The following is a 16665-nucleotide window of genomic DNA, read 5'->3' as shown; positions in this document are numbered from 1 at the left end:
TGTGGGTCAGGCTAGGGCTGGATGTCACTTGAGAACATGTCCTGTCCCTGTCCTCTCCTGGTCCCTCTCACCTCCCAGGCTTCACCTGACAGCTCGCCAATAGTGTGCCACATGCACCTGAATTCCTGGCTTAGGCTTCACTGCTGGGGAGCTGACCTAGGACAGGCCCTTTCTGGTTATGTCAGTCTGAGCTGCAGGGTTACTATTTCTTGCTGAAATAATGAAAACACGTGAAAAAGGATACAGCTTTGTGTGAGGGTTTCCTGACTCAGATGGACAGTGCCTGACTCCACCTGGCCCAGCCTTGCCTCCCTGCCCCCTACCCCCTGCAGCACAGGTGGCTGTCTCAGTGAAGACTCCGCAGCAGAACTTACCACCTTCTGTACAAACTGGTCGTGGATCGAGTCCTCTACAAAAAGCCGTCCCGCGGCAATGCAGTTTTCCCCTTTGTTGAAGAAGACGGAGCTCATCCCCTTTGGAGAATGGATAAGGATGCTGGCTTACAACCGCTCCCAGGGTGCCAGCCCCCCACACCCCACCAGGCCCATGTACCCCCTTCTTATAGAGAAGGGGAGGAATGTGTGTGTCCTGACCTCCAATGGGATGGTGGGCCAGGCCCAGCCAGCAATGGACATACAGGCTCTACTCATTCTTCAGTCACCTCAAGAGGAGAGCTGAGTCCCATCCCCTGGGGAGACACCTGTGTCCACATTACAGAGAGTAGAGAACAAGAGGGAGTGGAGAGGAGTGGAGTGAACCTGGAGACCCTGTATGCCGGTGTGCTCCCTGGGGTGATGCAGGAGGGGTCAGAGTCCACACTCTTGGGGCTGAGCCTGGAGAGTCTGTTAGCTTGGGGCAGGCAGCAGATGGAAGGCAAAGGCAGGCAGGCAGCCCCCTGTCTTGGGAGAGACTGGGTGCCAGCCCAGGCCTGAGAGAACTCCTCGCAGGATTCCAGAATAAATGTCCTCAGAGGCTCAAGGGAGCCTGCATTTTGGACCTGGAAGCCCTATGTGGGGGGCCAAGGGAGGAGGGAGAGCTTGGCTCTCCTGGCAGCTGGGATTGCATTGCCCAATGACATGGCCTGGGCCTCTGGCCCTGCAGCAGTGGCCTTGGCACTGGGGCCAAGACCCTTGGGCTGTTGGACTTGCCTCCCTCAGTTTCCCTATCTGAGGCTTCACTCCCCTTCGTGCCCATGCTGGGCGTCACATTGTCCTCCAAGGCACAGTGAGACTTAGACGGAATGGGGCATACTTGGACACCTGGTTGAACTGGCTTACTCCCACAGGTGTGGAGAGGGGACCGAAGCATAACAATGGCAATGATAATACAAGCATAAGAACCCCTGACACACAGCACCTGCCACATCTTCTAAGCCCTTCAGACTTAATAGCTTGTTGAATCCCTGTAACAACCAAAGGAGTATTCTCCTTAGGGTATAGGTGAGAACACGAGGCCCGGAAACGTTGAGTAACTTGCCTGAGGCTGCCCAGTGGGTCAGTGGTGGAGCTGGGCAAGTGGACATGGCAAAAAGGAAAAGTCATGCTGATTTCAGAACAGATGGAACTGTGGCTTACATTTCCCATCCTGTGAAGTTGATCTCAGTAATCTTGACAATAATGAAACTTCTTGGGAAGTTTGTTTTCTAGAAGGCATATGTCATCCGTCCCCTAGGCCCCTTCCTGCCAGTCTAGGCCCAATGTGTGAGTTTGACTGTAGAATCAGAGATAAGTGCCCCCCCTCCACCCCCCAAGGCAGGCCCTTACCATCTGCACAGCCTTGCTGAGGTCACAGTCAGCAAAGATGATGAGGGGCGACTTCCCTCCCAGCTCCAGGGACACCTTCTTCACGTTACTCAGGGCACAACTGAAAGGGACAGAGGTTGGTAGGGCTGGGTCCTTGGGAGACTGAGACACAGGGGCTCCAGGTGGGAAGCTCCAAAGCATGCTTTACTCAAAGAGCAAGCAGGGGGTCAGAAGGAGCTTCTCCCCACTCCCATGCTCATCAGCTCTCCCCACCTCCCTCCCCTTGCCACACCTCTTCCTCCTCTTCCACACCCAGGCCCACACCCACCACAGGCCTTTGCTCTCACAGCCCTCTCTGGATCACTCTTCCTTCAGATGTCCTCAAAGCTTGTTCCTCACTTCCTTCTGGCCTCTGCTCTATCCCCTGGTTGGGGTACCTGGCCCGACTGCTCCCTATAAATAGCATGCTCTTGTGCTCCGCACCTGCTGTGCTTTGCTGCACGTTGTATTTGTTTCCAACCCTGCCCATCAAAACATAAGCCCCAGTGGGGCAGGCGGGCATTTGTCTGGTCATGCAGCTGTGTTTGGTAAATATCCAATGAATAAACCAAACACAGAACCATTCCCCAGTTGGGGCAGCTGCACTGCCACAGGGACTCTGGCACCTCAGATTTTTACTGACAGGTGCAGAGAGAAGCTGGGGATCCTGTGCACGCTGCATCGGTGGGCACAAAGTGGGCTTACTGATACTGTCCTCTCAAGGGACATTAAAGGATTGGACCAGTGAAACACAGGCATGGCACAGGGTGGGAGTGGGGGGTCTCCTCACTCAGGACTGACCCAGGAAGAGGGCTTCCATCTCAGGCACCAGCCACAGGGGTTTTGGAAAGCCCCCAGAAGATGGCAGTCCCAGAGCCACAGGATACCTACCCAAGCCCTCCTGCCCTGGACTCCTCAGAGCTGATATTTACTGAGCCCTCCCTCTGGCCTTAGCACACATGTGCTCACATATGACTATCGCCTATACAGCACAGGAGACACTAGCTAGCTTTTGAGTAAGGACAGGTAAATAAGCTGCTGTGACTACTTGCAGCCACCCCTCCAACTCCCTCATCCATCCATCTGCCCTCTGTCCGTCAGTCCTGCACCACCGCCAGCTTCCCTCTCTTCAATGCTGAGGCTCGTTCTCCTACACTCAAAATGAATCAGAACAGCTCCACCTGGCCCGCTCACAGGCTGTGACATCAGCCCCTACCGACCCTAAAGACATGCTCCCCGAGCCACACTGGCTGTGGCTCCTGACCCAGAAGAGGATCTCATGTAAAGCTGCTGTGATCAAGCAGGGTGCCACTCAAGTAAGAGGGCAGGGCCAGATTGCACCCCAGCTCACAGAGGGGTCGTGGGGCCAAGGGGTGAGAATCCCATCTTGTGGCACACAGAGGGGCCCATGGAGAGCAGGGTCAGAGGCTGAAGAAGAGTCCCAGGGAGAAAAACCACTGCTGTGCATTGGGGGCTACAATGAGATGCTGTTTTAACACAAGAGAAACCTTTCTCCCCATGGAATTGTCATGTCATAGCTGGACTGCCCCGGGAGTTCCCATGCATGAGTCTTACAACAAGAGACAGATGAGGGTGGTCACATGACCTCAGAGAAAGGTGTTAATATGTCCAACAGAAGCCCCAGCTCCTCTCTATTTGTACCTTTCACTCACCTATAGATGCCTGAAACCCACCTCCAGAATCCAGCTTCAGTGGGGTGGGGCTCAGGCATCCCATGGTTGTCTTGGGGAAGCCAGGGCTACAAGGTACTGTGTTGTGGTCCAGCCCTCTCCAAGCTCATCAGCTACATAGACCAGCACCACGGAGCATGCAAACTACCTTTGCTGAACTGATGGGGAAACTGAGGCCTGGAAGGGTTAGGCTTGGCCCCAGTCATATCATGAATTAGTGACAGAGAAAGAAACACAACCCCAGCTGCTTGAGGCAAGTCCAATGAATATGAGAGGATGTTCTAGAACGGGGCTGTCCAATAGACTAGAAAAAATGCCTCAAATACCAGCCACATATGTAATGGCAATTCTTTAGTAGCCACTAAAAAACTAAGTTAAATTTCTTTTAGTTTTAAGAGAAAATGAAAAAGAAACCAATGAAATTAATTCTAATATATTTTATTTAACCCAATTAATAAAAAATACTATTTCAACTTGCAATCAATATTTTTTTTTTAAGATTTTATTTATTTGACAGAGAGACACAGCAAGAGAGGGAACACAAGCAGGGGGAGTGGGAGAGGGAGAAGCAGACTTCCTGAAGAGCAGGGAGCCTGATGCAGGGCTCGATCCCAGGACCCTGGGATCATGACCTGAGCTGAACGCAGATGCTTAACGACTGAGCCACCCAAGTGCCTTAATATAAGAAGTTATTAACGAGCCACTTTGTGTACTAAGTTTTCAAAATCCGGTGGACCTTTTATACTTGAAGCACATCTCAATTCAGAGCAGCTCTGTCCCACTTGTGCTCATGGCCCCAAATCGCATTGTCTTCAGCAGCCCCCTGGTCTGAGTATGCTCCACAGAGCAGCTGCACCAGACCCACCAAGGGCTTGTCAGAAACCCAGACACAGAGTCAGAACCTGCATCAAGTTCACACACAGCATTGTCCACATCCCAACACTGTGACCAGAGGTAGCCTCAACCACCTACCTCTTCATGATGTGTTTTCCCACCTCTGTGGAACCTGTGAACCCAATTTTCCGCACATCGGGATGGTCTGAGAGTCTCTGACCAACTAGAGAGCCTGTAGGTAAGAGTGGGCAAGGGGGTCAGGGCGGCTGCCAGGTGCTGAAGGGGAGATACAAGCTCCACCACCCCCCACATGTCCATCTTGAGGCCAGAACTCTGGGCTGTGTACCCCAAGTGCTTAGTGCCCTCAGTGCCCAGGGCTCACTGGACTTCATTGCCTGCCACAGGCAGAATTGTGTCCCCTCAAAATTCATTATGTTGAAGTCCTAACCCCCAGTACCTCAGATCTGACTGTATTTGGAGACAGGGTCTTTAAAGAGGTGATTAAGTTAAAATGAGGCTATCTTCTCCTTTCTTCAACACACACTGTCTCCTCAGCTGATCTCACCCTGGCACACCTCTTCAAATGCCATCTTCAGACACATCATCCTCTAAGTCCGTCTGGATCTGGATCCATTTGTGATTCCTCTGACTGTTTGGGATCTCCACTTGGATATCTAACAGCCTCTCAAGTTCAACATATTTGAAACCAAGCTCTTAATCTTTCCCCTGATGTACTTCTCCTCCAGGTTCTCCATTTCAGTAAACAGCCTCTCCTTGCAATCAGTTGTTGAAGCCAAGAACCTGGGAGTCAGTCCTGACACTTCCCTTCCCCACCTTTTATCAATTGCCCAGTCCTGGGCTCCTCCACCCACCCAGCCCCTCCATTTCCACTGCTCCCCTGCCTCCGAGCTCATAAAACTGCATGTGCTCAGGTGCACCTGTGAAGATTCTGGTTGGTAGGTTTGGAGTGGGATACTTGCATCCTCTATATATAGTTAAAGTTCTATATATTGTTAAAGCTCTAAATATAGTTAAAGCTCTATAAGTGATTTTTTAAAGATTTACTTATTCATTTTAGAGAGAGAGAGAAAGAGAAAGTGTGAGTGTGAGAAGGGGCAGAGGGAGAGAATCTTCAAGCAGGCTCCCCACTGAGTGCAGAGCCCGACACAGGGCTCCATCCCACAACACATGAGATCATGACCTGAGCCGAAACCAAGAGTCAGACGCTCAACTGACTGAGCCACCCAGATGCCACAGCTCTATAAATGATTTTGATACTAATTCCATTCCACCATTCTTGTTAAAAAGAAAATAACTGTTTGGGAAAGAAATATTTGCAAAAGATATATCAGATAAAGGATTGTTATCCAAAATATACAAAGAGCTCAACAATAAGAAAATAAACAACCCAATTAAAAAATGGGGAAAATATCTGTACACACACCTCATCAAAGAAGATATACTGATGGCAAATGAGTATATGTAAAGATGTTCAACATATATCATTAGAGATTGCAAATGAAAACAACCACAACACACTTACTAAAATGGCCAAAGTCCAAAATGCTGACAACATCAAATGCTAGAGAGGATATGGAGCAACAGGAATTCTTGTTCATGGTTGGTGGGAATGCAAAATGGTACAACTGCTTTGGAAGACAGTTTGGCCATTTCTTACAAAAGCAAACATAACCTTACCGTAAGATCCATCCATCACACTCCTTGGTATTTACCAAATGAGTTGAAAACTTGTCTACATAAAACACTGCACATAGATGTTATTAGTAGCTTTATTCATAGCTGCCAAAACATGGAAGCAACTGAGATGTCCTTCACTAGGTGAACAGATAAGTAACCTGTGGTACATCCAGACAATGGAGTATTATTCAGCATTGAAAAGAAATGAGCTATCAAGCCATGAAAAGATGTGGAAGAAATTTAAATGCATATTACTAAGTGAAAGAAGCCAATCTGAAAAGACTATATACTGTGTGAGCCCAACTATATGACATTATGGAAAAGGCAAAACTATGGAGACAGTAAAAGATTGGTGGCTGCCAGGGATTGGAGGGAGGGAGGGATGAGTAGGTGGAGCACAGGGAAGTTTTAGGGCAGTGACACTATTCTATATGATACCACAATGGTGGAGGCATGTCATTATACATTAGTCATATAATGTACAACACCAAGAGTGAATCCTAATGAAAACCATGGACTTTGAGTGATACTGATGTGTCAGTGTAAGTTTGTCAATTGTAACAAACCTACCACTCTGGCGTAGGATGTTGGTAGTGAAGGAGGTGTGAGTATATGGGGATGTAGGGTATATGGGAATTCTCTACACTTTCCACTCAATTTTTCTGTGAACCTTAAACTGGTCTGAAAAATAAAGTGTATTTAATAATACTAATATTTATAAGAAGGTATCACATATCAGATTACAAAGAAACTCTCCATTTTAAAGGTTTTGTTTTTAAGTACTCTCTACACCCAATGTGGGGCTAGAACTCACAATCCTGAGATCAAGAGTTGCATGCTCCACTGACTGACCTGGCCAGGTGCCCCAGAAGTTCTCTATTTTATTTTTATTTATTTATTTCTTTTAAAGATTTTATTTATTTTACAGAGAGACACAGTGAGAGAGGGAACACAAGCAGGTGGAACACAAGAGGGAGCCTGATGCGGGGCTCAATCCCAGAACCCTGGGATCATGACCTGAGCTGAAGGTAGATGCTTAATGACTGAGCCACCTAGGCGCCCCATGAAGTTCTCCATTTTAGAAAGAAGAATGTTTACAAGCTATTATGGGTTAAATTGTGTCTTCCCCCATTCATATGTTGATATCCTAACCCCTAGTACCTCAGAATGTGACTTTATTTGCTATCTAGTTTGTGGTACTTTGTTATCGCAGCACTAACAAACAAATACACAAGCCATATTCTCTAATCATGACATAATAAAACTAGAAATATAAGAACAGAATTTTAGAAAAAAAAACTTGGTGAGTTTTTTAGTCTTCTTACTTACTGGGTCAGAGAAGATATCAAAACTACAGTTGCATGTTATTTAAGAATAATAAAAATAGAGGAGGCAAGATGGCAGAGGAGTAGGGGACCCTGTTTCAACCAGTCCCCTGAATTTAGCTTGATATCTACCAAACCATTCTGAGCCCCCATGAAATCAGTCTGAGATGTAAGAGTATATATCTGGATCTCTACAAGCAGAAAAGCACTGCTTTTTGCAAGGTAGGAAGTGCAGAGTCGTGAATCTGTGGGGAGATATAGGGAGATAAACAGAAGGGGGAGGGAGGCTCCATAAGCTGGCACCTGGAAAGTGATATAACACCAGAGCACAAAATCGGAACCCTTAGAAATCTGCTCTAGGGAGGGACATCCCTCTCTGAATGTGGCTCTGGAAATGAAAAGGCAGAACACAAATAATCCAGTCAAGAAATGGGCAGAAGACATGAACAGACAGACACTTCTCCAAAGAAGACATACAATGGCTAACAGACACATGAAAAAATGTTCATCATCACTAGCTATCAGGGAAATACAAATCAAAACCACAATGAGATACCACCTTACACCAGTTAAAATGGCTAAAGTTAAGAAGGCAGAAAACAACAAATGTTGGTGAGGATGTGGAGAAAGGGGAACACTCTTACACTGTTGGTGGGAATGCAAGCTGGTACGGCCACTCTGGAAAACAATATGGAGGTTCGTCAAGACATTAAAATTAGAGGTACCCTATGACCCAGCAATTGCACTACTGGGTATTTACCCCAAAGAATCGGAAGTAGTGAAAAGAAGGGGCATATGCACCCCAATGTTCACAGCAGCAATGTCCCAAAAGCCAACCTGTGGAAGGAGCCAAGATGTCCTTCAACAGATGAATGGATAAAGAAGATGTGGCTCATATATACAATGGAATATTACTCAGCCATCAGAAAGGATGAATACCCACCATTTGCATAGACATGGTTGGAACTGGAGGGGATTATGCTAAGTGACAGAAGTTAAGCAGAGAAAGACAATTATCATACATGAGTGAAAACTCATATGTGGAACATAAGGAATAGCATGGAGGACCATAGGGGGAGGGAGGAAAACTGAATGGGAAGAAATCAGAGAGGGAGACGAACCATGAGACTCAACTCTGGGAAACAAACTGGGGGTTATAGAAGGGATGAAGTGGGGGGATGGAGTAGCCAGGTGATGGGTATTAAGGAGGGCATGTGATGTGATGAGCACTGGGTGTTATGCAACTAATGAATCACTGAACTTAATAAAAAAATTTTTTTTAAATAAAATAAAAATGTCAGCTTAAAAAATGAATAATAAAAATATGAACACAATAAACTCAAAAGGTATGAGGTTGGAGTCACTTCTGAAGGCTAACATGAGGAGCCTTGTTGACAATTCCCAGGGAAATAAGTATAATTGGTGAAAATCATTAAAAGAAAACATTTAAAGTCTATGGAAATTTTCCTAAATTTCCATATAGCAAGCAAAGAAACATTTATTCAAGTAAATCTAGTAACTCTCAGGCAGAACAATGAGAGTCTGTGGTACTTGAGCCATGAACAATTCTCTCCCTCCACATCTCCCCTCTCCCTCCAATTAATGGAAACTCCACCCCAGGTGGGGGTGGTCAGGAAGGTATGGTTCCTCTCCTCAAGCTCCCAGTCCAGGGATATGACATCTTTTTCATCTCCTCCAACTCTGAGTTTTAGAGGCTAAATTCCTGGTGAGTATGGCTTCCACTCAGTCCCCATTCAGAAAGTGAAGGCTCTAACCTGGGTGTGGCAGGTTGAGACTACTGGGACCTAATCCACCTAGCCCCAGCTTCCTTACAGGGCCCAACACCTGATGCAGTGGTTCTGTGATTTGGGGCAGGGGGAGAAGCTTTCTATAAGAACAGAGATATTGACTTTATTTGAAACTGTGGGAAAGTTCAATTCTAAGGGCATTCTGAAAAACAATGGAGATTTTGGGGGTGAGCAATTAGGGAAGGCTGACAGCTCTATGACAGCAATGAGGTAAACTGCAGGTCAGTTAGTTTACCAGAGAGAACCAGGGAAGAGCTCTCTGGGTAAGAATAAACCTCAAAGGATGTCCTCAAAAATTACCCCTGCAAAGGGGCCCAAATTTAATTGGATCAGATTGTAGAGCAATTTATGACCCAGGGCATTGTTGAAAACAATAGAACAAGCAGATTGTAGTTAGTGGAACTGAACTGTTGAGTGTGATACCAAAGGAGGCAGATAGCTTAACAGGGAAACCAGGGAAAAAGAGAGTCAAAGAGAGCCCCACTAAAACTGCTGTCATCTTGTGCTCAAGGCTGTGCTCCCTGAGTGACATCACTGGCTATACACCACAGGGAAAACAGACTTCACTTTATAGCCTAGCCAAGTCAATAAAGACATAAACAAGCAAATAATGAAAACAAGCTTTGGAAAGGGAAGACGAAGATCAGTATCCAGAGTTGGTACAATATATTGCCTAACTTATCTAGCTTTTAACAAAGAAAGCTATGATGCATGCAAAGAAATAGAAAAGTGTAACCCATCACAAGAAAAAAAAAGAAGCAGGCAATATAAGCTGAGAGGGCCCAGATGTTATACTTAACAAAGACTTCTAAGCAGCCATTATGAATATGTTCAACAAACTAAAGGAAACCATGCATAAAGGAAGCGATGATGACAATGTCTCATCAAGTAGACAATAAGCAATAAATAAAAAAAAAAAACAGGTAGGAATTCTGGAACTAAAAAGTACAGTAACTGAAATAAGAAATTGAGTGGCTCAATAGTAGGTTTGAACTGGCAGAAGAAAGAATCCATGAACTTGAGGATAGTTAGAGATTATGCAATCTAAAGAACAGAGAGAGGAAAAAAATTTAATGAAAAGGGCCTCAGAGGACAGTAGGTTCCCATTAAACATACTAACATATGTATAATGGGAGTACCAGAAGGAGAGGAGAAAAAGAAAGGAGCAGAGAAAAATGTTAGCATAAATAATAGCTGAAACTTCCCAAATTTGATGAAAAACATTAGTCTAAAAATCCATGAAATTCAATGAATTCCATGTAAAATAACCATAAGGAGATCCACTCCCAAAGGCATCTTAGTAAAAATGGTGAAAAACAAATACAAAAGAAAATTTTGGAAGCCGTAAGAGAAAAATGACTCATTGTATATAAAGGAACCCCAATAAGATTAATAGCTGACCTCTCAGGAACAATAGAGGCAGAAGGGAGTGAGATGATACATTTGAAATGCTGAAAGAACAAAACTGTCAACCAAGAATCTTATATTCAGCAAAGTTATCTTTCAAAAAATAAAGACATTTCCAGATAAACAAAAACTTAGATAATTTGTTGCTAGCAGACCCACCTTAAGAGAAATATACGGATGTAATGTATGGGGATTAACATAAGAATAAAAAAAAAAAAGATTAAAAAAAAGAGAGAAATATACGAAGGAAGTTCTTCAAGCTGAAAGCAAATGACATAGGCAATAATTTGAATCCACCAGACAGCACCAGTAAAGGTAATTATATAATTACAAAAGAAAGCTTAAATGAATATTTCCTTTCCTTTCTTAACTGATTTAAAAAGCAATTATATAAAATAATATGTATATAATTGTATTGTTGGATTTATAACAAATACAAATGAAATATATTTGACAGTATTAGCAGAAAGAAGGTAGGAAGGAAATGCAGTAAGAAAGTGATAACAGAGTAATTCAACAACAGAAACAAATGAAGAGAACCAGAAATGTAAATAAGGTTAGTATAGCAAACTCTGTAATTACATATTTGTTCTCCTTTTTAACTTCTTCCACAGACATAAAATTATATAAAGTTATAGCAATGTACTATTGAGTTTGTAACATAGTGAAGAGTACACAGAAATATGTGATAAATATGTGAAAGGGAGTAGGGATAACAGAGCCAGGTAGGAATAGCATTTGTATATTTCACTGGAATTGTTAGCATAAATCTGAGGTATTTTCTGATGAGTTAAGAAGCATATGGTAGAGATGAACCATGAGAGACTATGGACCTGAGAAACAAACAGGGTTCTAGAGGGGAGGGGGGAGGGGGGATTGGTTAGCCCGGTGATGGGTATTAAGGAGGGCACGTACTGCATGGAGCACTGGGTGTTATACAAAAACAATGGATCGTGGATCACTACATCAAAAACTAATGATGTATTGTATGGTGACTAACATAATATAATAAAATTAAAAAATTAAAAAAATAAAAAAAAAGAAGCATATGGTAAATCCTAGAGTAACCACTGGGAAAATAACTAAAAACTATATAGTGAAAAAATCGTTAAAAGAATTAAAATGTTACACTAGAAAATATTCACTCAATGTAAAGAAAACCATAAAAGAGAAATAGAAACAAAAGACAGGAGACACAGAAAGCAAAAAGTAAAATTGCAGACATAAATCCAACTCTATCAATAATAACAGTAAATGTGAATGGATTAAACAATCCATTCAGAAAGGCAGAGACTGTCACACTGGATCAAAACAAGATCCAAGTACCTGCTGTCCAAGGAGACATCAGATATAAGTAGGTTGCAAGTAAAAGGATGAAAAAATATATATCATGCAAACAAAGACCATATGAAATCTATGGTAATATCAGATGAAGTAGACTATAAGACGAAAACTATTATGAAAAATAAAAAGGGGCATTTATAATAATGAAAATGTCAATCAAAAGGTATGAGGTGTAACCAAAGCTCTCTTTGAACGCTTTCCTTATTTAAATGACAAAAAACAAAAATAAATGAATTAAACTTTCAACTCAAAAAGTTACAAAAAAAAAACAAACAAAAAAAACCCAAAACCACAGAGGAGAACACAGAAGGAAATAATGATGAAAGCAGAGGAAAAAAACAAAATAGCAATGGAATGGGTAAAGAAATTTGAGAGCTGTTTTTGTTTCTGTTTTTGAGGAGAGTATGGGGACAAACAAGCACTTCTCACAAATTTGATCAATTTTAAAAGAGAAAGAAAAAGTGAAAAGTATAAGGGGGATAGAGAATCAAAAAAGAATTACTTATAAGAAATTATGAATACAACTCTATGTCAATATATTTTAAATGTGTGCAAGAAGAGACAACTTTTCCAATAAACTAGACTACTAACCACAGAAGAAACGAAAAAAGCAATTCATGTAATACCTCCCCAGATGCTCTAAGCCTAGATAAATTCTGTCCAACTTCCAAGGACAGATAATTCCCAACTTATGTAATTTATTCCAGAGCACATATCTACATACAAAAAAAAAATGGAAAAGCATTTTGGGGAAAATGGGGAAGCATCTGAAAGCGAGAACACTTCCAGGTGTGTGTCTCTCCCACCATGGGAGAGGGTCATCTCCCTACCAGGCTGGCCACCCCCCTTGGATCACTCTGCCCCCAGTTGCTCTGTCCCACTAGAGTACATCATGTAGCAAGCCCTGTTCTGACCAAGTGCATCTCCAGCTGCCTGGAGCCCTGGCGCCCCCAGATGCCCATGTCCCCATCCCTTACCAGATCCTGGGAGGATATTGACCACACCCTTGGGAATGCCAGCCTTCAAGGTCAACTCTGCAAACTTCAAGGCTGTGAGTGGGGTCACCTGAGGAGGCAGGAAAGAAGACTGGGTCAGGAGGGATTGGGAAGTGGGGTTCTTCCTCCTCTCCCAGCAGCCTAGGTAGCAAGCAGGGAGGAGCAGTCATGGCAGGAAGACCCTCCAGAGGAAGCCCCATCATAGCGGGTATTGCAAACCCAGCCAGCTTCCCCCACAGCTCCAGTGGAAAGCTGGGAGGAAGGCCTGCTACTTCATGCACCTTCTAGTGCCTTCTCCTGGCAGGCTCCAGCCGTGTGGCCAGGCCTGGCCCCTTCCTGAATGTTCATACCTCCTTCACTCAGGGAGTGCGGAGTCCCAGGACTGCCTGGAAGCCCCTTGTGCCACGCAGTGGTCTGTGCAAGATTCTGGTTACCGCCTCACTGCTGGAGGCCATTCCTCTCCTCTTGACCTGCCAGCAGCCATTCCTCTTCAGACCCAGGTAATTTTCCTTGTAAAGGTTGGATTGTGCCCCACCCACCACCAGCCCTCAGAGCCGCCACATCTGTGGGGTGCTGGCCCTGGGAGGGCACAGGCCTGTCAGGCGCTTTTCCAGAGACAATCGCCTGGATCTGTGCGCAGCACCCCCATGCTAACGGGGGAGATTATGGGTCATCTGAGGGTTGTTGTGATGCTCAATAAGCAAATATATGCAAATTTTTAGTTTAGTTTGTTATGTATTAAAATGCTTTAGGAGTGCCTGACTCAGGATGAATACTGTAAATGTCAACTATTGTTGTGGTTGGTTTTTATATTATAATACTTTGGGAGCCAAATTGCCCCAAAGCAGCCAGGGGAGCAAGAGACCTCCTGGGCACACTGTCCAGAGCCACGTGATGGAGCATCTTGCCTTCGGTTCCTAACACCCCGGGGGTAGGCAGGGGAGGGGCTGCTACTGCCACTATACAGAGCAAGAAGCTGAGGCTCATGCAGGGGGTGTCCTCATCCCGGGGGGACCCTGCTCAGGCCCTTCCAGCCTGAGTGACCCCGACATCCTACCTCTGTAGCTTCTCTATGAGGGACTGGGCTTCAGTCTCAGAGCATGAGGCCTGGACAAGGGTTACCAAACAGGGTTTCTGCTCCCCCAAGCCCAGAATGCTGGCATCTGTGGAGAAATCTCTGACTGCTCACCAAGCAGCTGCAAGTACAGGGTCAGCTAACGTGACTCAGCCACCCTACCACTGAAAGGACAGACCCTGCCTACAGCCCCCACCGGCCCCTGCTGCATGCTGCCCCCGCCATTGTGAACAGGGCCCACAGAAGGCCAGCCCTCATCAGCAGTACCCCTCCTCCCTTGAGGAGAAACCAGTCCTGGGTGGGTAAAGGGGCCAAGGGGCCACCCATCTCCTTTATAGGGTGCTTACTGATACCCTTTACAGCTCACAGGCCCTGCCCGGAACACACCCACACCCACCTGGGCAGGCTTGATCACCACTGTGTTCCCAGCAGCCAGGCAGGCAGCCGTCTTCCAGGAGAGCATCATCAGGGGGTAGTTCCAAGGGATGACAATGCCACAGACCCTGCCATACAAAAGAAGGGGGACTCCGTCTCTCCAAACAGCCTGGGGGCCAGAGTGCACCTGCCAACGGTGTCCTCGTTCCCAAGCCTGACACCCACTCAGCTCCACTCCACGCCACTCCACAACACTCCACCTGTTCCACTCTGCTCACTCCACTCCATCCCACTCCACAACACTCCATTCTGTTCTACTCTTCTCACTCCACTCCACTCCACCCCATTCCACTCCACAACACTCCACTCTGTTCTACTCTGCTCACTCCATTCCACTCCACCCCACTCCACTCCACAACACTCCACTCTGTTCCACTCTGCTCAGTCCACTCCACTCCACCCCACTCCACTCCACTCCACAACACTCCACCTGTTCCGCTCTGCTCACTCCACTCCATCCCACTCCACCCCACTCCACAACACTCCATTCTGTTCTACTCTGCTCACTCCACTCCACTCCACAACACTCCACTCCACAACACTCCACTCTGTTCTACTCTGCTCACTCCATTTCACTCCACCCCACAACACTCCACTCTGTTCTACTCTGCTCACTCCACTCCACTCCACTCCACAACACCCCACTCTGTTCCACTCTGCTCACTCCACTCCACCCCACTCCACTCCGGGCTTCCTGATATGGAGCCAAAAGTCCCCTGAGAGATAGCTCATGCCTGCCTTTCCAAAAGTCCCTGATGGGGCAGTATGTTCAATCTGGCAGTAGCCCCTCTTCCCAGCAGGGCATGATGGCCGGGAAGTTTCTGAGGGGAGCTCTGAGACCTGCGTAGGGATAGTTGAGTAGGGCATGACACCAGGCAGTGGGGAGGTGACAGCAGGCAGGGCCTGGGAGAAGGCCAGGGATCACACGGGCAGTCTGAGAGCATATGGGAGAGGGTTGGGATCACACGGTGGGATAGGAGGAAGCAGGTGAGGGTCTTCCTAGGCATGAGGCCAGGGGTCAGTCCCATGGAGAGAAGGAAGCAGTCAGCCTGGGAGGCCCGATAGGCTTGCCTACTTTGCATTAAGAGATGGTACCCAGTGTCAGTGTGCCCCTCGGCCCCAGAGAAAGCCTGTGCTGAGCAGTGTATCCCTCAAGGGGAGACCCCCCACTGTCCTGAGGGGCCTAATGATGACACATGTGGTCCTAGTAGGCATGTGGCCCTGCTTTCCCCTGACTCCTGTAAAATGCAGTGCACTATCTTCGTCAGTGTCAGACAATTAATGAGCCTGTCCACACAAGAACTTTGCATGGGCTACATGACTTGTTTTCTTCATCATCATCATTTTCATGATCATCATCACCATGGGAACGTTTCCCAAAAAGATGACTTCTTAGCTAAACCCAGGCAGGGGGAAGAGTGTGGACAAAGGCTGAGGGCAGGACAAACTGGGGGTGGCTGGCACATCATTCTGGGAGCAATGGGGTGCACTGAGGGGTTAGGAAAGCCGCTCCCACCCCCAGTACACTCAGCAGGGTGAGACGGCTGAGGGAGCACAGTGAGTGTTTCCAGGGAAGGGGGTGAGGTCATCAGGGTTGTAAGGGCTCCAAGAAAAAAAGACATCAGGGAAGTCCCACTGTCATGGCTTATCTGTACTCCCCAAAATTCACGTGTTGAAATCCTAACTCCAGAACATCCTTATTTGGAATTAGGGTCATTCCAGATTAATTAGTTAAGATGAGGCCTTACTGGAACAGGGTGGGTGCCTAACCCAAAACGACTGATGCCTTTATAAAAACAGGGCCACGTGAAGAGATAGACACACAGAAGGAGGACACCATGTGAACATGAGGGCAGAGATCAAGAAACACCAATGATTGCCGGTAAACCCCAGAAGCTAGGGGAGAGGCCTGGAGCAGATTCTCCCTCACACCCTCAGAAGAAACCAACTCTCTGACACCTGAATCTGGAACTTCCAGCCCCAGAATGCCGAGACAGTAAATGTGTGCTGTTTGAGCCTTCTGTTTCAGTACTTTGTTAGGACGGCCCTAGCAGACTCATACACCTGCCGACATAGGGAAAACCTCCCCGCTCCCCCAACTCACTGGGAGGCTCAGCACCAGTGTCCTCCTCAGTCTGACAGGACGGACTCCCCGAGAGGCGTCTGGATGATCAGTGACCCTACAGACTCATGTGACTGGCAGCCAGTGTTCATCTGGGCCCTGGTCCCCCTGCGCAGCCCCTCTCATAGCCTGTGCCAGAGGAAGGGGCTC

At 46.3% G+C, this 16665-nt stretch overlaps 1 protein-coding gene across 1 annotated transcript in view; it reads right to left on the bottom strand.

The window, feature by feature from the left end:
* ALDH1L1 (aldehyde dehydrogenase 1 family member L1) overlaps positions 1–16665 on the bottom strand; it is a 37047-nt gene that overhangs the window by 8826 nt on the left and 11556 nt on the right. The window contains exons 6-10 of the mRNA XM_081823156.1: positions 14356–14461; positions 12866–12953; positions 4445–4538; positions 1764–1863; positions 375–473 (exon numbers count right to left, since the gene is read on the bottom strand). Coding sequence (XP_081679282.1) covers positions 375–473; positions 1764–1863; positions 4445–4538; positions 12866–12953; positions 14356–14461 — 487 coding nt within the window. The remainder of the gene's footprint in view (positions 1–374; positions 474–1763; positions 1864–4444; positions 4539–12865; positions 12954–14355; positions 14462–16665) is intronic.

The sequence above is a fragment of the Leptonychotes weddellii genome, chromosome 1 (genome assembly GCF_054177405.1).
Source record: "Leptonychotes weddellii isolate Sample4059 chromosome 1, ASM5417740v2, whole genome shotgun sequence".
Classification (NCBI taxonomy): domain Eukaryota; kingdom Metazoa; phylum Chordata; class Mammalia; order Carnivora; family Phocidae; genus Leptonychotes; species Leptonychotes weddellii.
The sequence above is the reverse complement of the archived record's forward strand: the minus strand, read 5'-3'. Positions and strand labels throughout refer to the sequence as shown.